The sequence below is a fragment of the Tachyglossus aculeatus genome, chromosome 4 (genome assembly GCF_015852505.1).
Source record: "Tachyglossus aculeatus isolate mTacAcu1 chromosome 4, mTacAcu1.pri, whole genome shotgun sequence".
Classification (NCBI taxonomy): Eukaryota; Metazoa; Chordata; class Mammalia; order Monotremata; family Tachyglossidae; genus Tachyglossus; species Tachyglossus aculeatus.
Genome location: NC_052069.1, coordinates 135076313 through 135098737, shown reverse-complemented (window position 1 = coordinate 135098737; position 22425 = coordinate 135076313). Strand labels below are relative to the sequence as shown.

The window sequence follows — 22425 nt, the reverse complement described above, 5'->3', positions numbered from 1 at the left end:
GGAAGCAGGGGGAGCAGGGAGAGTACGAGAAGCAGGGGAGCAGGGAGAAGCAGGGAGAGCAGGAGAAGCAGGTGGGAGCAGGGAGAATAGGAGAAGCAGGGGGAGAAGGGAGAGTAGGAGAAGCAGGAGCAGGGGGAGCAGGAGAAGCAGAAGCAGGGGGTACAGGGATAAACGGGGAGCAAAAGGAGCAGGGAGACCAGGGGGAAGCAGCGGGAAGAGGGAGAAGCAGGGGGAAAAGAAGGGGAGCAGGGAGGAGGAGGAGGAGGGCCCGGCATGGCGGGGCTCCGCGGGCTGCTCAGCGCGCTGCTCCTCGGTGAGTGTCTTCTTCCCTCGTCTCTCCGGTGTCGGGGTGCCCCTCGCCGTCTCTGCCTTCGTCTCTCTGTTCATTCCTTCCTTCCTTCAATCCGATTTATTGAGCTCCTACTGTGTGCACAGCACCATACTAAGCGCTTGAGAGAGTGCAATTAAGCAACAGAGACAATCCCTGCCCAACAACGGCTCCCTGTCTACCTCTGCCTCGTCTTCTCTGTCTCTGCCTCCCCTTCATTCATTCAGTCGTATTTATTGGGCGCTTACTGTGTGCAGAGCACTGTACTAAGCGCTTGGGAAGGCCAAGTCGGCAACAGAGAGAGACGGTCCCCACCCAACAGCGGGCTCACGGTCTAGACAGACAGCGAAACAAAACGTGTGGACAAGTCATCAGAATAAATACAAATAAAGCTAGATGCACATCATTAACACAATAAATAGAATAGTAAATATGTACAAGTAAAATAAATAGAGTAATAAATTTGTACAGACATATATACAGGTGCTGTGGGGAGGGGAAGGAGGTAGGGCGGGGGGATGGGGAGGAGGAGAGGAAAACGGGGGCTCAGTCTGGGAAGGCCTCTTGGAGGAGGTGAGCTCTCAGTAGGGCTTTGAAGGGAGGAATTGAGCGCTTAGTACAGTGCTCTGCACACAGTAAGCGCTCAATAAATACGATTGATGATTGATGATGAAGAGAGCGGGGGTTCTGCTTGTTCTCTCAGTGCCTCTCCGGGTCTGTCTTGGTCTCGCTCTCTCTCTCTCTGTCTCTCTTTCTCATCATCATCCTCATCAATCGCATTTATTGAGCGTTTACTGTGTGCAGGGCACTGTACTAAGCGCTGGGGAAGTACAAATTGGCAACATCTAGAGCCAGTCCCCACCCAACAGTGGGCTCACAGTCTAAAAGGGGGAGACAGAGAACAAAACCAAACATACTAACAAAATAAAATCAATGATGATGATGATGGCATTAATCAATTAATTAATTAATCGTTTATTTCTGCCTCCATGTGGTCCTAGATCTCTGTCTGCGTATCTCTCTTTTGGTCTCTCTGCCTTGGTTTCATCCTCTCTGTCTCCCTGTGCCTCTCCGTCTCTGCTTTAGTCTCTTTGTCCCCCCTTTTAGACTGTGAGCCCACTGTTGGGTAGGGACTGTCTCTATGTGTTGCCAATTTGTACTTCCCAAGCGCTTAGTACAGTGCTCTGCACATAGCAAGCGCTCAATAAATACGATTGATTGATTGATTGATTGTCTTGTCCTCTCCGTCTCTGCCTTGGTTTCTCTGTCCATCTCGGCTTCGTCCTCTCTGTCTCTCTGGGTCTCCGTCTCTGCTTTGGTCTCACTGTCTCTACCTCATCTTGAGCCCCCTTTTTCCTCTCCTCAGTCATTCAATAGTATTTATTGAGCGCTTACTGTGTGCAGAGCACTGGACTAAGCGCTTGGGAAGTACAAGTTGGCAACATATAGAGACAGTCCCTACCCAACAATGGGCTCACAGTCTAGAAGGGGGAGACAGAGAACAAAACATATTAACAAAATAAATAGAATATGCATAAGTAAAATAAATAGAGTAATATAGAGTAAATAGAGTAATCACAGTCTTTTAGACTGTGAGCCCACTGTTGGGTAGGGACTGTCTCTAGATGTTGCCAATTTGTACTTCCCAAGCGCTTAGTACAGTGCTCTGCACATAGTAAGCGCTCAATAAATACGATTGATGATGATGATTGATGAGTAATAAATACGTACAAACATATACAGGTGCTGTGGGGAGGGGAAGGAGTTAAGGGGGGGGATGGGGATTCATTCATTCAATCGTATTTATTGAGCGCTTACTGTGTGCGGAGCACTGTACTAAGCGCTTGGGAAGTCCAAGTTAGCAACATCTAGAGACGGTCCCTACCCAACAGCGGGCTCACGGTCTCATCCCTTCATATTTATTGAGCTCTTACTGTGTCCCCCCGCCCTACCTCCTTCCCCTCCCCACAGCACCTGTATATACGTTTGTACAGATTTAGTACTCTATTTATTTTACTCGTACATATTTATATTCTATTTATTTTGTTAATGATGTGCATCTAGCTATTTTTTTTTTCTATTTATTCTGGCGACTTGACACCCGTCCACACGTTTTGCTGTGCTGTCCATCTCCCCCTTCTAGACTGTGTTGGGTAGGGACTGTCTCTTGGACTTCCCAAGCACTTAGTACAGTGCTCTGCAGCCCAGTAAGTGCTCAATAAATGCGATTGAATGAATGAATGAATGAATCTTGTCTGTCTTTATGTCCCTTTAGAGCTCCGTCTCTTTGTCTCTGCTTCCTCTTGGTCCTCTCTGTCTCTGTGTGCCCCTCCTCTTCCTTGCTCGCTCGCTCTCATCCTCTCTGTCTCTGTTTTGTTTTGTTTTTTTCCTCTGTCTCCCCCTTTTAGACTGTGAGCCCACTGTTGGGTAGGGACTGTCTCTATATGTTGCCAATTTGTACTTCCCAAGCGCTTAGTACAGTGCTCTGCACATAGTAAGTGCTCAATAAATAGGATTGATTGATTGATTGATTGTCACTGTGGGCCTCTAGGTCTCTGCCTCGCCCTCCCTGTCTCTGTGTGTGTGTCTCTCTGCCTTGGCCCCTCCATGACTGTCTCTGCGGGCCTATCCCGTCTCTATCCCGGCTCTGCCATTTGTCAGCTGTGTGACTTTGGGCAAGTCACTTCACTTCTCTGTGCCTCAGTTCCTTCATCTGTAAAATGGGGATTAAGACTGTGAGCCCCCCGTGGGACAACCTGATCACCTTGTAACCTCCCCAGCGCTTAGAACAGTGCTGTGCACATAGTAAGCGCTTAATAAATGCCATCATTCATTCATTCATTCATTCCCCACTCTCTCCTTCTCGCCCCTCCAGCCCCGAGACCCCCGAGGAAGGGCCTGTCGGAGACCCACAAAACCAGCTCGGAGGGCAAGAGGGGGGGACGGGGACAGAGAGACAGAGAGAGAGAGTGTGTGTGTGTGTGTCATGGGTCTGTGATTCTGCGACTTTGAGCGCAGCATTGGTGACACAAGTGTCTAGGAGAGGGACCTTGGGTCTGCGGAGGACTGTGAGAGATAGTGCGAGCCCACTGTTGGGTAGGGACCGTCTCTATAGGTTGCCAATTTGTACTTCCCAAGCGCTTAGTACAGTGCTCTGCACACAGTAAGCGCTCAATAAATACGATTGATGATGGTGATGATGATGCGCCTATGAGAGACTGCGTGCCTGAAAGATTGGGACCGCATCTGTGAGAGATTTGTATGTGCGCGCCTCCATTCAGTAGCATTTATTGAGCGCTCGCTGTGCGCAGAGCACTGTACTGAGCGCTCGGGAGAGTACACTGCAAGAACCCAACGAGCTCGTCGGAGAGTGCGGGTCTGCGCCTCTGAGAGATTGGGAGTGAAGCCTCTGTGAGACTGACTGTCTGTGAGAGACGGTGGGTCTGTGAAGGGCTGGACTGTGAGCCCACGGTTGGGTAGGGACCGTCTTTATATGTTGCCAACTTGGACTTCCCAAGCGCTCAGTACAGTGTTCTGCACACAGTAAGCGCTCAATAAATACGACTGATGATGATGATGATGATGACTGGACTGTGAGCCCACTGTTGGATAGGGACCGTCTCTATATGTTGCCAACTTGGACTTCCCAAGTGCTTAGTACAGTGCTCTGCACACAGTAAGCGCTCAATAAGTACGATTGATTGATTGATTGATTGAGTGTGTGTGTGTGTGTTTGTGTGTGTGTGTGCACGCCTGAGAGACTGTGTGTCTGTGCATCTGTGTGTCTGTGCATTTGTTTTGTGGTCTGTCTCCCCCTTCTAGACTGTGAGCCCACTGTTGGGTAGGGACCGTCTCTATATGTTGCCAACTTGGACTTCCCAAGCGCTTAGTACAGTGCTCTGCACACAGTAGGTGCTCAATAAATACGACTGAATGAATGAATGACTGAGGGAGTGTGTGTGTGTGTGTGTGCACGCCTGAGAGACTGTGTGTCTGTGCATCTGTGTGTCTGTGCATTTGTTTTGTGGTCTGTCTCCCCCTTCTAGACTGTGAGCCCACTGTTGGGTAGGGACCGCCTCTATGTGTTGCCAACTTGTACTTCCCAAGCGCTTAGTACAGTGCTCTGCACACAGTAAGTGCTCAGTAAATACGATTGATTGATTGAGGGAGAGTGTGTGTGTGTGTGCATCTGTGTGTCTGTGCATTTGTTTTCTGGTCTGTCTCCCCCTTCTAGACCGTGAGCCCACTGTTGGGTAGGGACCGTCTCTAGATGTTGCCAACTTGGACTTCCCAAGCGCTTAGTACAGTGCTCTGCACGCAGTAAGCGCTCAATAAATACGATGGAATGAGTGAATGAATGAATCTGAGAGACTGTGTGAGCGACTAAGTGTCATGAGAGACTGTCTGTGAAAGGCTGGGAGAGTGTGAGTTTTGGGGAGATTGTGTGCATGTATCTGTGAGAGACTGTGTGTGTGTGTGTGCGTGTGCGTGTGCATGCACACACATGTTTGCTTGCATCCCTTTGCCCAGGCTTGGTAATAATAATAATGATGATGATGGCATTTATTAAGCACTTACTATGCGCAGAGCACTGTTCTAAGCGCTGGGGAGGCTACAAGGTGATCAGGTTGTCCCACAGGGGGCTCACAGTCTTCATCCCCATTTGACAGATGCGGTCACTGAGGCCCAGAGAAGTGAAGTGACTTGCCCAAGGTCACACAGCAGACACAGGGCAGAGCTGGGATTAGAACCCACTCCCAAAGCGCTTAGTACAGTGCTCTGCACACAGCAAGCGCTCAGTGGGTACTATTGAATGAACGACCCTCAGGGTGCTTTCTTCTGTCTGGCTGTGGCCAAATAGCTCCGACCCTCATCTGCTCATGTCTGCCCTTCCACCTGTTTGTTGCCATCAGGGTGTGCCCACCTCAGTGTCAATCTGCCCGTGTGTGCCCGCCGCAATTCATTGAATCGTATTTATTGAGCGCTTACTGTGGGCAGAGCACTGTATTAAGCGCTTGCCTCCCTGTGAACCTGCCTGTCTGTGCCCTCCTCAGCTGACTTTCCCAGTCTGTGCCCACCTCAGTGTGAATCTGTCTGTCTGTGCCCACCTCAGTGTGAATCTGTCTGTCTTTGCCCACCTCAATGTGAATCTGCCCATCTCCAACCGCCTCAGTATGAATCTATTTTTGCCTCAATGTGAATCAACCTGTCTCTGCCCGCCTCACTGTGAATCTGTTTGTCTGTGCCCACCTCAGTGTGAATCTGTTTGTCTGTGCCCACCTCAGTGTGAACCTGTTTGTGCCCACCTCAGTGTGAATCTGTCCGTCTGTGCCCGCCTCAGTATGCATCTCTTTTTGCCTCAATGTGAATCAACTTGTCTCTGCCTGCCTCAGTGTGAATCTGCTTGTCTGTGCCCACCTCAGTGTGAATCTGTCTGTCTTTGCCAACCTCAATGTGAATCTGCCCATCTCCAACCGCCTCAGTATGAATCTATTTTTGCCTCAATGTGAATCAACCTGTCTCTGCCCACCTCACTGTGAATCTGTTTGTCTGTGCCCACCTCAGTGTGAATCTGTTTGTCTGTGCCCACCTCAGTGTGAACCTGTTTGTGCCCACCTCAATGTGAATCTGTCTGTCTGTGCCCACCTCAGTGTGAATCTGCCCGTCTCCAACCACCTCCGTATGAATCTCTGTTTGCCTGTGTGAATCAACCTGTCTGTGCCCACCTCAGTGTGAATCTGTTTGTCTATGCCCGCCTCAGTGTGAATCTGTTTGTCTGTGCCCACCTCAGTGGGAATCTCTGTGCCCACCTCAGTGGGAATCTCTGTGCCCACCTCAGTGTGAATCTGTCTGTGCCCGCCTCAGTGTGAATCTGCCCGTCTCCAACCGCCTCAGTATGAATCTATTTTTGCCTCAATGTGAATTAACCTGTCTGTGCCCACCTCACTGTGAATCTGTTTGTCTATGCTCACCTCAGTGTGAATCTGTTTGTCTGTGCCCACCTCAGTGTGAATCTGTCTGTCTGTGCCCGCCTCAGTGTGAATCTGCCCGTCTCCAACCGCCTCAGTATGAATCTATTTTTGCCTCAATGTGAATCAACCTGTCTGTGCCCACCTCAGTGTGAATCTGTTTGTCTGTGCCCACCTCAGTGTGAATCTGCCTGTGCCCGCCTCAGTGTGAATCTGCCTGTCTCCAACCACCTCAGTATGATCTATTTTGCCTCAATGTGAATCAACCTGTCTGTGCCCACCTCACTGTGAATCTCTGTCTGTGCCCACCTCAGTGTGAATCTGTCTGTGCCCGCCTCACTGTGAATCTGTTTGTCTATGCCCGCCTCAGTGTGAATCTGTTTGTCTGTGCCCACCTCAGTGTGAATCTGTCTGTGCCCACCTCAGTGTGAATCTGTCTGTCTTTGCCCACCTCAGTGTGAATCTGCCCATCTCCAACCGCCTCAGTATGAATCTCTTTTTGCCTCAATGTGAATCAACCTGTCTGTGCCCACCTCACTGTGAATCTGTTTGTCTATGCCCACCTCGGTGTGAATCTGTTTGTCTGTGCCCGCCTCACTGTGAATCTGTTTGCCTATGCCTGCCTCAGTGTGAATCTGACTGTGCCCGCCTCAGTGTGAATCTGTCTGTCTGTGCCCACCTCAGTGTGAATCTGTCTGCCTGTGCCCGCCTGAGTGTGAATCTGCCCGTCTCCAACCGCCTCAGTATGAATCTATTTTTGCCTCAATGTGAATCAACCTGCCTGTGCCCACCTCACTGTATATCTGTTTGTCTGTGCCCACCTCAATGTGAATCTGTCTGTCTGTGCCCACCTCAGTGTGAATCTGTCTGTCTGTGCCCACCTCAGTGTGAATCTGTCTGTCTTTGCCCACCTCAGTGTGAATCTGCCCATCTCCAACCGCCTCAGTATGAATCTATTTTTGCCTCAATGTGAATTAACCTGTCTGTGCCCACCTCACTGTGATTCTGTTTGTCTATGCCCACCTCAGTGTGAATCTGTTTATCTGTGCCCACCTCAGTCTGAATCTGCCTGTGCCCGCCTCAGTGTGAATCTGCCCGTCTCCAACTGCCTCAGTATGAATCTATTTTTGCCTCAATGTGAATCAACCTGTCTGTGCCCACCTCAGTGTGAATCTGTCTGTGCCCACCTCAGTGTGAATCTGCCCGTCTCCAACCGCCTCAGTATGATCTATTTTGCCTCAATGTGAATCAACCTGTCTGTGCCCACCTCACTGTGAATCTGATGTCTGTGCCCACCTCAGTGTGAATCTGTCTGTCTGTGCCCACCTCACTGTGAATCTGTTTGTCTATGCCCACCTCAGTGTGAATCTGTTTGTCTGTGCCCGCCTCAGTGTGAATCTGTCTGTCTGTGCCTGCCTCAGTGTGAATCTGCCCGTCTCCAACCGCCTCAGTATGAATCTATTTTTGCCTCAATGTAAATCAACCTGTCTGTGCCCACCTCAGTGTGAATCCGTCTGTGCCCACCTCAATGTGAATCTGTTTGCCTGTGCCCACCTCAGTGTGAATCTGTTTGTCTGTGCCCACCTCAGTGTAAATCTGTTTGTCTGTGCCCACCTCAGTGTGAATCTCTGTGCCCACCTCAGTGTGAATCTGTCTGTCTTTGCCCACCTCATTGTGAATCTGCCCATCTCCAACCGCCTCAGTATGAATCTCTTTTGCCTCAATGTGAATCAACCTGTCTGTGCCCACCTCACTGTGAATCTGTTTGTCCATGCCCACCTCGGTGTGAATCTGTTTGTCTGTGCCTGCCTCACTGTGAATCTGTTTGCCTATGCCTGCCTCAGTGTGAATCTGTCTGTGCCCGCCTCAGTGTGAATCTGTCTGTCTGTGCCCACCTCAGTGTGAATCTGCCCGTCTCCAACCATCTCAGTATGAATCTATTTTTGCCTCAATGTGAATCAACCTGTCTCTGCCCGCCTCACTGTGAATCTGTCTGTCTGTGTCCACCTCAGTGTGAATCTGTTTGTCTGTGCCCACCTCACTGTGAATCTGTCTGTCTGTGCCCACCTCAGTGTGAATCTGTCTGTCTGTGCCCACCTCAGTGTGAATCTGCCCGTCTCCAACCGCCTCAGTATGAATCTCTTTTTGCCTCAGTGTGAATCAACCTGTCTCTGCCCGTCTCAGTGTGAATCTGTTTGTCTATGCCCACCTCAGTGTGAATCTGTTTGTGTGCCCACCTCAGTGTGAATCTGTCTGTCTGTGCCCACCTCAGTGTGAATCTGTCTGCCTGTGCCCGCCTCAGTGTGAATCTGTCTGCCTGTGCCCGCCTCAGTGTGAATTTGCCCGTCTCCAACCGCCTCAGTATGATCTATTTTGCCTCAATGTGAATCAACCTGTCTGTGCCCACCTCACTGTGAATCTGTTTGTCTGTGCCCGCCTCACTGTGAATCTGTTTGTCTGTGCCCACCTCACTGTGAATCTGTCTGTCTGTGCCCACCTCACTGTGAATCTGTTTGTCTATGCCCACCTCAGTGTGAATCTGTTTGTCTGTGCCCACCTCAGTGTGAATCTGTCTGTCTGTGCCCACCTCAGTGTGAATCTGCCCGTCTCCAACCGCCTCAGTATGAATCTATCTTTGCCTCAGTGTGAATCAACCTGCCTGTGCCCACCTCAGTGTGAATCTATTTGTCTATGCCCACCTCAGTGTGAATCTGTTTGTGCCCACCTCAGTGTGAATCTGTCTGTCTGTGCCCGCCTCAGTGTGAATCTGCCTGTGCCCACCTCAGTGTGACCCTGCCTGCCTGTGCCCGCCTGTGTGGAAGTCCACCTGGGTGCACCAACCTGAATCTTCCCGTGCCCGTCTGCATGGAGTCCATGAAGTGACTTGCCCGAAGTCACCCAGCTGACCAGTGCTTCCCAAGCACCGTACTTCCCAAGCGCTCAGTACAGTGCTCTGCACACAGTAAGCGCTCAATAAACACGACTGATGATGGTGACCAGTGGCGGAGCCGGGATTCGAACCCATGACCTCTGACTTCAAAGCCCGGGCTCTTTCCGCTGAGCCGCGCCGCTTCCCTACTTCCCAAGCGCTTAGTACAGTGCTCTGCACCCGGTAAGTGAGCCCACTGTTGGGTAGGGACCGTCTCTATATGTTGCCAACTTGTACTGCCCAAGCGCTTAGTACAGCGCTCTGCACACAGTAAGCGCTCAATAAATACGATTGATGACGATAAACACGACGGAATGAAGGAAGGAAGCACTGCTCTAAGCGCTGGGGGGGTTACAGGGTGATCAGTACAGTGCTCCGCACGTAGTAAGCGCTCAATAAATACGATTGATGATGATGATCAGGTGGCCCCCCGCGGGGCCCCCAGTCTTCATCCCCGTTTCACAGAGGAGGTCACTGAGGCCCAGAGAAGTTATCAGTCAATCGTATTTATTGAGCGCTCACTGTGTGCAGAGCACTGTACTGAGCGCTTGAAGTGACTTGACCAAAGTCCCACGGCTAAGTGCGTCCACCAAGTACCCGCATCAGAGCAGAAGGGCCTGCTTCCTGGGGCCCCCCGAAAAAGTGCTCGGGGACGGCTTCGCGGGCCAGCCGCTCGCTTGGACTTCCCAAGCGCTTGGTACGGTGCTCATTAGTGGAAAGAACACGGGCTTTGGAGTCCGAGGTCATGGGTTCGAATCCCGACTCCACCACATGCCTGCTGTGTGACCTCGGGCAAGTCACTTAACTTCTCTGAGCCTCAGTTCCCTCCTCTGTAAAATGGGGATGAAGACTGGGAGCCTCACGCGGGACAACCTGATCACCTCCCCAGCGCTTAGAACAGTGCTTGGCACATAGTAAGCGCTTAATAAATGCCATTATTAGTATTATTAGTATTATTGTTATTACTGGGGATGGTTCAAGCAGTCGCCCCAAAAGCCCGGCCCCCACGCAGGGGCCGCACCACGTTGGCCGGCTGGGATCCGCCTGGCTTCGGGGGGAAGCGGCCCCGCTCTTCCTGCGCGGGAAAAGAGGAAAAGGAGGTCGACCTGTGCTCCCTCCATTTTCCTTTCCCAGTGGACATTCCCAAACGTTGAGTCCAGTGCTGTGCGCTCAGTAAGTGCTCAGTAAGTACGAATGAATGAATGAACGAATGCCACCCATCCCATCCCCACTCTGATCTGGTCGGACCCATAGTGGATGGAGGCCGGGCCTGGGTGTCGGAAGGGTTCTCAATAAATACGATCGATCGATCGATTGATTGATTCTAATCCCAGCCCCGCCACTTGCCTGCTTGCGCAACTCACTTTTCCGGGCCTCAGTTGCCTCATCTGTCGAATGGGGGATCGAGACGGTGAGCCCCGAGTGGGACAAAGGGTTGTGTCCAACCCAATGTACTTAATAATGATAATGTCGGCGTTCGTTAAGCGCTTACAATGTGCGAAGCGCTGGGGGGGATACGGAGTGATCAGGTTGTCCCACGTGGGGCTCCCAGTCTTAATCCCCGTTTCACAGGTGAGGTGGCTGGGGCTCGGAGAAGTTAGGTAACTTGCCCAAGGTCACGCGGCAGGCGTGTGGCGGAGCCGGGATTCGAACCCACGACCCCTGACTCCAGAGCCCGGGCTTTTTCCACTGAGCCACGCTGCTCAGTGCCCTGCACACAGTAAGCGCTCAATAAATACGATTGGTTGATTGATTGATGTGCTTGTGTCCATCCCCGTGCTTAGTACGGTGCCTGGGACGTAGTAAGCGCTTACCTGTATATATGTTTGTACATATTTATTACTCTATTTATTTATCTTGTGCATATCTATTGTATTTATTTTATTTCGTTAGTATGTTTGGTTTTGTTCTCCATCTTCCCCTTCTCGACCGTGAGCCCGCTGTTGGGTAGGGACCGTCTCTAGATGTTGCCATCTTGGACTTCCCAAGCGCTTAGTACAGTGCTCTGCACACAGTAGGCGCTCAATCAATACGATTGATTGATGATTGATTGATTGGAGACACGGAGGTCGCTGCTCAAACATCTGGGATGAGCTGAACGCCCTCCTCGCTCCGCCGGGACCTCTCCGGTTTCGGGAAATCAATCAATCAATCAATCAATCGTATTTATTGAGCGCTTACTATGTGCAGAGCACTGTACTAAGCGCTTGGGAAGTACAAATTGGCAACACATAGAGACAGTCCCTACCCAACAGTGGGCTCACAGTCTAAAAGAGGGAGACAGAGAACAGAACCAAACATACCAACAAAATAAAATAAATAGGATAGAAATGTACAAGTAAAATAAATACATAAATAAATAAATAGAGTAACAAATATGTACAACCATAAGAAAATTCCGCTCCATCTCCCGTGTGGGGAGGAGACGGGGGCTCCCGAAAGATCAGGTGGAGTGAAGGCGGCTGGAGGCTGAACGGAAGAGAAGGCCTCTCCCCGGCCCCAGCACCGAGCCGCCGTAGCGTTCAGTAAGCAGCGCGGCGCTTAGCACATAGTCACCGCTTAACACATGATTGATTGATTGATTGATACCATCATTATTATGCTAGAGCCCAGTCCTGGGAGTCCGAAGGAGCGGGATCCTAATCCCAGCTCTGCCCCTTCATCCAGTCGTATTGATTGAGCCACGCTGCTGATGGTATTCGTTAAGCTCTTACGATGTGCCGGGCTCTGTACTGAGCGCCGTTGGACGCAGCCCCTGCCCCTCTCAATCCCCGTTTTACTGAGGCCCAGAGAAGCGAAGTGACTTGCCCATGGTCTCACAGCAGACAAGTGGATTCGAACCCATGACCCTCTGACTCCCATGCTGCGTGCCCGTGTGTGTGAATGTGAGACAGGGTGTGTCTGTTCATTCACTCAGTCCTATTTATTGAGCACTCACAGTGTACAAAGCACTGTACTGAGCACTTGGGAGGATAACGCGACAACAAACAGACACACTCCGGCCCACAACGGGCTTGTGAGGGGAGGGAATGTGAGTCAGTGGGTGAGACAGTGTGTGTCTGTTCATTCATTCAATCCTATTTATTGAGCACTTACAGTGTACTAAGCACTGTACTGAGCACTTGGGAGGATAACACGACAACAAACAGACACACTCCGGCCCACAACGAGCTTGTGAGGGGAGGGATTGTGTCAGTGGGTGAGACAGTGTGTGTCTGTTCATTCACTCAATCCTATTTATTGAGCACTTACAGTGTACTAAGCACTTGGGAGGATAACACGACAACAAACAGACACACTCCGGCCCACAACGGGCTTGTGAGGGGAGGGAATGTGAGTCAGTGGGTGAGACAGTGTGTGTCTGTTCATTCATTCAATCCTATTTAGTGAGCACTTACAGTGTACTAAGCACTTGGGAGGATAACACGACAACAAACAGACACACTCCGGCCCACAACGAGCTTGTGAGGGGAGGGAATGTGAGTCAGTGGGTGAGACAGTGTGTGTCTGTTCATTCATTCAATCCTATTTATTGAGCACTTACAGTGTACTAAGCACTTGGGAGGATAACACGACAACAAACAGACACACTCCAGCCCACAACGAGCTTGTGAGGGGAGGGATTGTGAGTCAGTGGGTGAAACAGTGTGCGTCTGTTCATTCATTCAATCCTATTTATTGAGCACTTACAGTGTACTAAGCACTTGGGAGGATAACACGACAACAAACAGACACACTCTGGCCCACAACGGGCTTGTGAGGGGAGGGAATGTGAGTCAGTGGGTGAGACAGTGTGTGTCTGTTCATTCATTCAATCCTATTTATTGAGCACTTACAGTGTACTAAGCACTTGGGAGGACAACACGACAACAAACAGACACACTCCGGCCCACAACGAGCTTGTGAGGGGAGGGAATGTGAGTCAGTGGGTGAGACAGTGTGTGTTCATTCACTCAATCCTATTTATTGAGCACTTACAGTGTACAAAGCACTGTACTGAGCACTTGGGAGGATAACACGACAACAAACAGACACACTCTGGCCCACAACGAGCTTGTGAGGGGAGGGAATGTGAGTCGGTGGGTGAGACAGTGTGTGTCTGTTCATTCATTCAATCCTATTTATTGAGCACTTACAGTGTACTAAGCACTTGGGAGGATAACACGACAACAAACTGACACATTCCAGCCCACAACGAGCTTGTGAGGGGAGGGAATGTGAGTCAGTGGGTGAGACAGTGTGTGTTCATTCACTCAATCCTATTTATTGAGCACTTACAGTGTACAAAGCACTGTACTGAGCACTTGGGAGGATAACGCGACAACAAACAGACACACTCCGGCCCACAACGAGCTTGTGAGGGGAGGGAATGTGAGTCAGTGGGTGACACAGTGTGTGTCTGTTCATTCATTCAATCCTATTTATTGAGCACTTACAGTGTACTAAGCACTGTACTGAGCACTTGGGAGGATAACACGACAACAAACAGACACACTCCGGCCCACAACGAGCTTGTGAGGGGAGGGAATGTGTTGGTGAAGCAGCCTGGCTCAGCGGAAAGAGCCCGGGCTTTGGAGTCAGCGGTACTTCCCAAGCGCTTAGTACAGTGCTCTGCACACAGTAAGCGCTCAATAAATACGATCGATTGATTGATTCAAACCCCGGCTCCGCCAACTGTCCGCCGTGTGACTTTGGGCCGGTCACTTCACCTCTCTGGGCCTCAGTTCCCTCACCTGTAAAACGGGGATGAAGACCGTGTGGCCCGCACCGCGGGCCCACCTGATCACCTTGCAACCTCCCCGGCGCTTAGCGCAGCGCTTAGTAAGTGCTTGATAAATGCCATTATCATTCACTCCTTCGTTTCGTCGCGTTGATCGGGCGCTGCCTCCGGCGGGCCGCTCTGCCAAGCGCTCGGGCAGGCCGCATGGCTTCTCCGGGCCTCAGTTCCCTCGCCTGCAAAATGGGGATGAAGACTGCGAGCCCCCCGCGCGGGATGGGGACCGATTAGCTCCCGACCGGTGCTTGGCGCATGGTAAGCACCCAACAACTCCCACAGTTTCACCTGGCGTCTCTCCAGAGCTTAGAACAGTGCTTTGCACGTAGTAAGCGCTTAACAAATATTATTATTATTATTATTCTGAGCTGTTACCTGCGGCCTGCGGGCTCCGAGCTCCGTCTCCTTCCTTCCCCTTGCAGATTTGCTGGTGGACTTGGCCCTGGGGCCCGGGGCCCGGGTGCGAGACTGCCTCCGGGCCGGCGAGGCCTGCTCCGACGACCCCACGTGCAGCGCCCAGTGGCAGGCCCTCCGGCAGTGCGCGGCGGGCGACGGGCCGGCCAAGCTGGACCCCGTCGCCCGTGGCCGGTGCGGCCGCACGGCCGGGGCCCTGCTGTCCACCCATTTCTTCGGCTGCCGCTGCCGGCGGGGCATGAAGAGGGAGAAGCAGTGCCTCGGCGTCTACTGGACCCTCCACCGGAGTCTCCTGCCAGGTCAGTCGGGGGGGGACGGGGACACCCCTCTCCCTCACGCCCTCCCGCCGGGCGACCCCACAATCAGGGTCCTGGGGCCGTCCGTCTCCGCCTGGGAGATGGACCCGAGTAGAAATAAATGACAGCTAAGGACATAACCTCTCCCCACCTTCATGGACATGACAAACCCAGGAGGGCTTCCTTGAGTAGAAATAAATGACAGATGATAAACGCATTACCTCTCCCCACCTTCATGGACATAACAAACCCCTAAGTGCATAACAAATGCCATTATTATTATTATTATTATTATTATTCTTGAGTAAAAATAAATGACAGCTAAGGACATAACCTCTCCCCACCTTCATGGACATAACAAACCCATAAGTGCTTAACAAATGCCATTATTATTATTATTATTATTGAGTAGAAAGAAATGACAGCTAAGGACATAACCTCTCCCCACCTTGATGGACATAACAAACCCAGGAGGGCTTCCTTGAATAGATATGAATGACAGCTAAGGGCATAACCTCTCCCCACCTTCATGGACATAACAAACCCAGGAGGGCTTCCTTGAGTAGAAATAAATGACAGATGATAAGGACATAACCTCTCCCCACCTTCATGGACATAACAAACCCAGGAGGGCTTCCTTGAGTAGAAATAAATGACAGATGATAAGGACATAACCTCTCCCCACCTTCATGGACATAACAAACCCAGGAGGGCTTCCTTGAGTAGAAATAAATGACAGATGATAAGGACATAACCTCTCCCCACCTTCATGGACATAACAAACCCAGGAGGGCTTCCTTGAGTAGAAATAAATGACAGATGATAAGGGCGTAACCTCTCTCCACCTTCATGGACATAACAAGCCCGTAAGCGCTTAACAAATGCCATTATTATTATTATTATTATTATTATTGAGTAGAAATAAATGACAGCTAAGGACATAACCTCTCCCCACCTTCATGGACATAACAAACCCGTAAGCGCTTAACAAATGCCATTATTGTTATTATTATTATTGAGTAGAAATAAATGACAGCTAAGGACATAACCTCCCCCCACCTTCATGGATGCTGGGTACTCCCCACCTTCATGGACCGTAAGCGCTTAACAAATGCCATTATTATTATTATTATTATTATTATTATTGAGTAGAAATAAATGACAGCTAAGGACATAACCTCTCCCCACCTTCATGGACATGACAAACCCAGGAGGGCTTCCTTGAGTAGAAATAAATGACAGATGATAAGGACGTAACCTCTCCCCACCTTCATGGACATAACAAACCCGTAAGCGCTTAACAAATGCCATTATTATTATTATTATTATTATTATTGAGTAGAAATAAATGACAGCTAAGGACATAACCTCTCCTCACCTTCATGGACATAACAAACCCGTAAGCGCTTAACAAATGCCACTATTATTATTGAGTAGAAATAAATGACAGCTAAGGACATAACCTCTCCCCACCTTCATGGACATAACAAAACCGTAATCGCTTAACAAATGCCACTATTATTATTGAGTAGAAATAAATGACAGCTAAGGACATAACCTCTCCCCACCTTCATGGACATAAGAAACCCAGGAGGGCTTCCTTGAGTAGAAATAAATGACAGATGATAAGGACATAACCTCTCGCCACCTTCATGGACATAACAAACCCAGGAGGGCTTCCTTGAGTAGAAATAAATGACAGATGATAAGGACGTAACCTCTCCTCATCTTCATGGACATAACAAACCTGTAAGCGCTTAACAAATGCCATTATTATTATTATTATTATTGAGTAGAAACAAATGACAGCTAAGGACATAACCTCTCCCCACCTTCATGGACATAACAAACCCAGGAGGGCTTAACAAATGCCATTATTATTATTATTATTATTATTGAGTAGAAATAAATGACAGCTAAGGACATAACCTCTCCCCACCTTCATGGACATACACCCAGGAGGGCTTCCTTGAGTAGAATAAATGACAGCTAAGGACATAACCTCTCCCCACCTTCATGGACATAACAAACCCGTAAGCGCTTAACAAATGCCACTATTATTATTGAGTAGAAATAAATGACAGCTAAGGACATAACCTCTCCCCACCTGCATGGACATAACAAACCCAGGAGGGCTTCCTTGAGTAGAAATAAATGACAGCTAAGGACGTAACCTCTCCCCACTTTCATGGACATAACGAACCCGTAAGCGCTTAACAAATGCCATTATTATTATTATTATTGAGTAGAAATAAATGAAAGCTAAGGACATAACCTCTCCCCACCTTCATGGACATAACAAACCCAGGAGGGCTTCCTTGAGTAGAAATAAATGACAGCTAAGGACGTAACCTCTCCCCACTTCCATGGACATAACGAACCCGTAAGCGCTTAACAAATGCCATTATTATCATTATTATTGAGTAGAAATAAATGACAGCTAAGGACATACCCTCTCCCCACCTTCATGGACATAACAAACCCAGGAGGGCTTCCTTGAGTAGAAATAAATGACAGCTAAGGACATCATAACCTCTCCCCACCTTCATGGACATAACAAACCCGTAAGTGCTTAACAAATCAATCAATCAATCAATCAATCGTATTTATTGAGCGCTTACTATGTGCAGAGCACTGTACTAAGCGCTTGGGAAGTACAAATTGGCAACACATAGAGACAGTCCCTACCCAACAGTGGGCTCACAGCCTAAAAGGGGGAGACAGAGAACAGAACCCAACATGCCGACAAAATAAAATAAATAGGATAGAAATGTACAAGTAAAATAAATAAATAAATAAATAGAGTAATAAATATGTACATATATACAGGTGCTGTGGGGAAGGGAAGGAGGTAAGATGGGGGGATGGAGAGGGGGACGAGGGGGAGAGGAAGGAAGGGGCTCAGTGTGGGAAGGCCTCCTGGAGGAGGTGAGCTCTCAGCAGGGCCTTGAAGGGAGGAAGAGAGCGAGCTTGGCGGAGGGGCAGAGGGAGGGCATGCCAGGCCCGGGTTCGATGGCGGGACGGGCGAGAACGAGGGACGGTGAGGAGATTAGTGGCGGAGGAGTGGAGGGTGCGGGCTGGGCAGTAGAAGGAGAGAAGGGAGGTGAGGTAGGAGGGGGCGAGGGGACGGACAGCCTTGAAGCCCAGGGTGAGGAGTTTCTGCCCGATGCGCAGATTGATTGGTAGCCACTGGAGATTTTTGAGGATTTCTGAGTCATGAGGAGGTGTGCGCAGGCGCTGCGGGCACGGAATGCGTCCGTTCACTGCTCTACCGGCTTCTCCCGAGCGTCTAGTACAGTGCCCACAGCGGGCACTCGACGAATACCGCTGACTGAATTGTGGGTGGGTTCGGGCACCGGGCCCCACGGTCCCGCACCCCGCTTCCTCCAGACACGCCAGGGCCGGACGCCTCTCCCTACGAGCCTCCCGTCAGGGGGCTGGATGCCGTCCCCCTGACCTCCATCGCCGCAGGTAGGCCGCCTCACACCTTCCCCTGGGCCTCCGGGGTGGGCGCGGGGGGCATCCAACCTCCACCCTGCTCTCCCAAGCGCTCAGCTCAGTGCTCTGCGCCGAGTGAGGGCTCAATAAATACCGCGGCCCGACGAAGCAACCCCCGGCCCCGTCGAAAAAGGATAACACTGGCGGCGGCGCTGGTTAAGCTGTGACCACGTGCCAGGCGCTGGGGTGGATCGAGGGCAACCGGGGTGGGCTGCCAGCCTGCATGCCCATTTTCCGGCCGAGGGAACCGAGGCACGGGGGAGGGAAGGGGCTCGGCCAAGGTCACCTGGCCGTCTGTCGCGGCCGGGGCCGGGAGGGGAAACGTAGGGGCGTGGGTGCCCCCGGCCGCCCGTCCTTCGGTCCGTCTGTCCCCCCCGAGGCTGGCAGAGCGAGGCGCCCGGGGCCAACCGGTGCCTGGAGGCGGCCCAGGCGTGCCACCGGGACGGCGGGTGCCAGCGGCTGCGGGCCCGCTACGTGCGGGCCTGCGTGCGGGGCCTCCCGGGGGCCGGGGCCTGCGCCCGGGCCCGCTGCCGCCGGGCCCTGCGACGCTTCTTCGGCCGCCTGCCGCCCGCCCTCACCCACCGCCTGCTGTTCTGCCCCTGCGGCGGGCACCACTGCGCCGAGCGCCGCCGCCAGACCATCGTGCCCGCCTGCTCCTACTACCACCCGGCCCACGACGCCGGCCCCGAGAAGCCCAACTGCCTGCACCCGCGGGACGCCTGCCGACAAACCCACCTCTGCAGGTGCCCACCCGGGGGGCTGTGGGGGGCGCGCGGGGCCGGACCCGGGTCCGACCCCGGTGCCCTCGCCGCCCCAGGTCGCGCCTGGCCGACTTCCAGGCCTTGTGCCAGCCGTCTTCGAGGACTCCCTCCGCCTGCCTCCACGACGACCAGGCCGCCTGCCGCAGGGCCTACGTCGGCCTGCTGGGTACCGCGCCCGCCCTGGCGCCCCTCGCCCTCCCCGGGCCCTGCCGGCGGGGTGGTGGGGCGGAGGGTGCCCTGGGGGCTCCGGGGTGAGCGTGTTACCCGCCGTGGTGCCCCCAGGCACGCCCATCACCCCCAACTACGTGGATAACGCCAGCTCCAGCGTGGCACCCTGGTGCGGCTGCGGCGCCAGCGGGAACCGGCACGACGAGTGCCAGGCCTTCCTACACCTCTTCACCCGGAATCCCTGCCTCCGTAAGCCCCGGGCACCGGCGGGGGTGGAGGCAAGGCCAGGGCACCCCCCTGGGCACCCTGACCCACTCCCGTCCCCCACCGCCCCGCAGAGAACGCCATCGAGGCCTTCGGGGACGACGCAGCGCCCAGCGCAGGGCTTAGCCCTTCCCCTGCCACCCCCCTCACCTGGCAGCAGGACTGGCAGTCCCGCCCCTCGGCGGGCACCTCGTCCAACAGCCTCCTCTGGCAGCTGCGGCCTACCCAGGTACTGGCACAGAGAGAGAAGGGGGTAGAAGGGGGCACCTCCCCGGTGCCCTCCGCCACCCCAAAGGGGGCCGGACGCCTCTGCCCGTGGCCCCGCTGGGGCATCTCTGCCACACGGCCTTTACGGAGCACCAGGGGAGACCGCAAGGCCAGTTTCAGACCCTTGAAGTTGGGAGGGCCCAGAGCTCCTCCGGGGGAGTGGGTGTGAATCTCTGGGTGTGTTTGTGGGCACACCCCTGGGTGCCCATGTGAGTGAATGTGGGGTGCCTATGTAGGTGTGAGGGTGAACGTGAATCTGTGTGTGTATACGTGTGGCGGGGGCGGGGGGCATGGCCCTGGGTGCCCATGTGAGTGAATGTGGGGTTAGTGCCTATGTATGTGAGGGTGAACGTGAGTCTGTGTGTGTGGCTTCGTGTGTGGGCACGCCCCTGGGTGCCCGTGTGAGTGAATGTGGGGTTAATGCCTACGTATGTGAGGGTGAACGTGAGTCTGTGTGTGTGGCTTTGTGTGTGGGCACGCCCCCGGGTGCCCGTGTGAGTGAATGTGGGGCAGTGTTTATGTAGATGTGAGTGTGAATGTGAGTCTGTGTGTGTGTGTATGTGGGTGTGGGTTTGTGTGTGGGCATGCCCCTGGGTGCCCATGTGAATGAATGTGGGGCAGTGTTTATGTAGGTGTGAGTGTGAATGTGAGTCTGTGTGTGTGTGTATGTGGGTGTGGGTTTGTGTGTGGGCATGCCCCGGGGTGCCCGTGTGAATGAATGTGGGGTTAGTGCCTATGTATGTGAGGGTGAACGTGAGTCTGTGTGTGTGAGTTTGTGTGTGGGCACGGCCCTGGGTGCCCGTGTGAGTGAATGTGGGGTTAATGTGTGTGGGTTTGTGTGTGGGCATTCCCCCGGGTGCCCGTGTGAGGGAATGTGGGGCAGTGTTTATGTAGGTGTGAGGGTGAATGTGAGTCTGTGTGTGTGTGTATGTGGGTGTGGGTTTGTGTGTGGGCACGCCCCTGGGTGCCCGTGTGACTGAATGTGGGGTTAGTGCCTATGTAGGTGTGAGGGTGAACGTGAGTCGGTGTGCGTGGGTTTGTGTGTGGGCACGCCCCCGGGTGCCCGTGTGAGTGAATGTGGGGCAGTGTTTATATGTAGGTGTGAGTGTGAATGTGAGTCTGTGTGTGTGTGTGTGTGGGGGGGGGGTTGTGTGTGGGCACGCCCCTGGGTGCCCGTGTGGGTGAATGTGGGGCAGTGCTTAATGTAGCTGTGAGGGTGAATGTGAGTCTGTGTGCGTGTATGAGGGTGTGGGTCTGTGTGTGGGCACCCCACCGGGTGCCAATGTGAGTGAATGTGGGGCAGTGCCCATATGTGTGTGAATGTGAATCTGTGTGTGTGTGTGTGTGTGTGTGTGTGTGTGCATGCACATTTGTCTTCAGGCATGTTAGTGTGTGGCCAGTGTGACCGCAAAGCAATGTGTTTGTGGTATTTGTTAGGCGCTTCCTAGGTGCCAGTCCCCGTCCAGGGCACTGGGGCCGGGAGGAGGCCGAGTCCGAATCAGGGGAGACGGGGGACCCCGGGACAGGGACACACACACACACACAGTTGTGGGGGAGAGGGCAGTGCCACTTGGGAGATTGGCGGAGGCCAGCCGGCCTGCACTGGAGGAAAGGGGATCCCACGGGGTGCCTAGGGATCGTACCACCCTGAAAGGATTTGGGAAAGGTGGGAAAAGAGCGGGAATTGGTAGGCCTGCCCTCGACACCGTTTCCGGGTTGATGCCGGCGGGCTGCCCGGAGCCTCCTGGTCGGGTCAGGCCCCTGCCCCCTGCCCCTTCTCTCCCCCCCAGGTGTCCTGGGCCACAGGAGGGTTCCCTCACCTGGTGTCGGGCACCGCAGACCGGGCTCCGGCCTCCTGGAGATGCCTGCTGTTGCCCACCTTGGCGCTCCGGCTCCTCCCGTGACGGGGTCGGAGGGCACGGGGGCTGGCACACCCTCCGTGCCCGGCCCCCAGTTCTTCTCACAAGCGTCGCGGCCTTCCCGCTGTGGCCTCACCCCACCCCATACCAGTCCTGGGCACATTAAAAAGCGTTTAACGGGTACCATAATTTTTTTTACTGGGGCTGCCCACCCTCCCTGCCCCATCCCCCAAGCGGACCCACGGCCAGCGGTGGCGGTTCTCAAATCGGACCCACCCGGTCCTCGCCAACCCACCGTCGGTGGTACTTATTGAGCGCATCGCCGTGCAGAGAGCGCCCGGGAGAATCCGATACGAGAGTCGGGCGACATCTTCCCTGCCCACAACGGGTTTACGGCCTAGAGGCGTCTACAGGCCCCTGGCCCTGCCACCTTGGCCCGGAGGGAGGTCAGTGACCACAGCAGGAAGGAGGTACAACGCTCTGCACAGTGTGAGCGCTCCATAGATACAATCGATTGATTAAGGTGGGGATCGGGGTGACGGGAGAGGTCCAGGCCCTCCCCACTCCAATCACTGGTATTTACTGAGTGCCCAGCACCGGACCGGACGCCACGCCAGAGTTGGTAGACCCGTTCCCTGCCCGCAGCGAGCTTACACTCCACCCCCTCTCCGGGGTGGAATCCGTTTTGCGCTGCCCCAATAAAGCACATTTCCGGCCTCGTTAGACTGGGAGCCCACTGTTGGGCAGGGACTGTCTCTCTATGTTGCCAGCTTGTACTTCCCGAGCGCTTAGTCCGGTGCTCTGCACACAGTAAGCGCTCAATAAATACGATTGATTGATTGATTGCTCTTCCCCCGTGCTCCTTTAGCCTGGGCCTCTGTTCTCGGGGTGGCCACGC

The 22425-nt window shown here is 53.1% G+C and overlaps 1 protein-coding gene across 1 annotated transcript; it reads left to right on the top strand.

Moving 5' to 3' along the window:
* Positions 1-234: 234 nt before the first annotated feature.
* GFRA4 (GDNF family receptor alpha 4) lies at positions 235-21663 on the top strand. The gene is made up of 8 exons (XM_038745366.1): positions 235-313; positions 14423-14713; positions 18101-18181; positions 18588-18951; positions 19026-19135; positions 19252-19386; positions 19476-19630; positions 21459-21663. The coding sequence occupies exons 1-8, from the start codon at positions 274-276 to the stop codon at positions 21570-21572; spliced, it is 1290 nt and encodes a 429-aa protein (XP_038601294.1). The 5' UTR covers positions 235-273; the 3' UTR covers positions 21573-21663.
* The last annotated feature ends 762 nt before the right edge of the window (positions 21664-22425 follow it).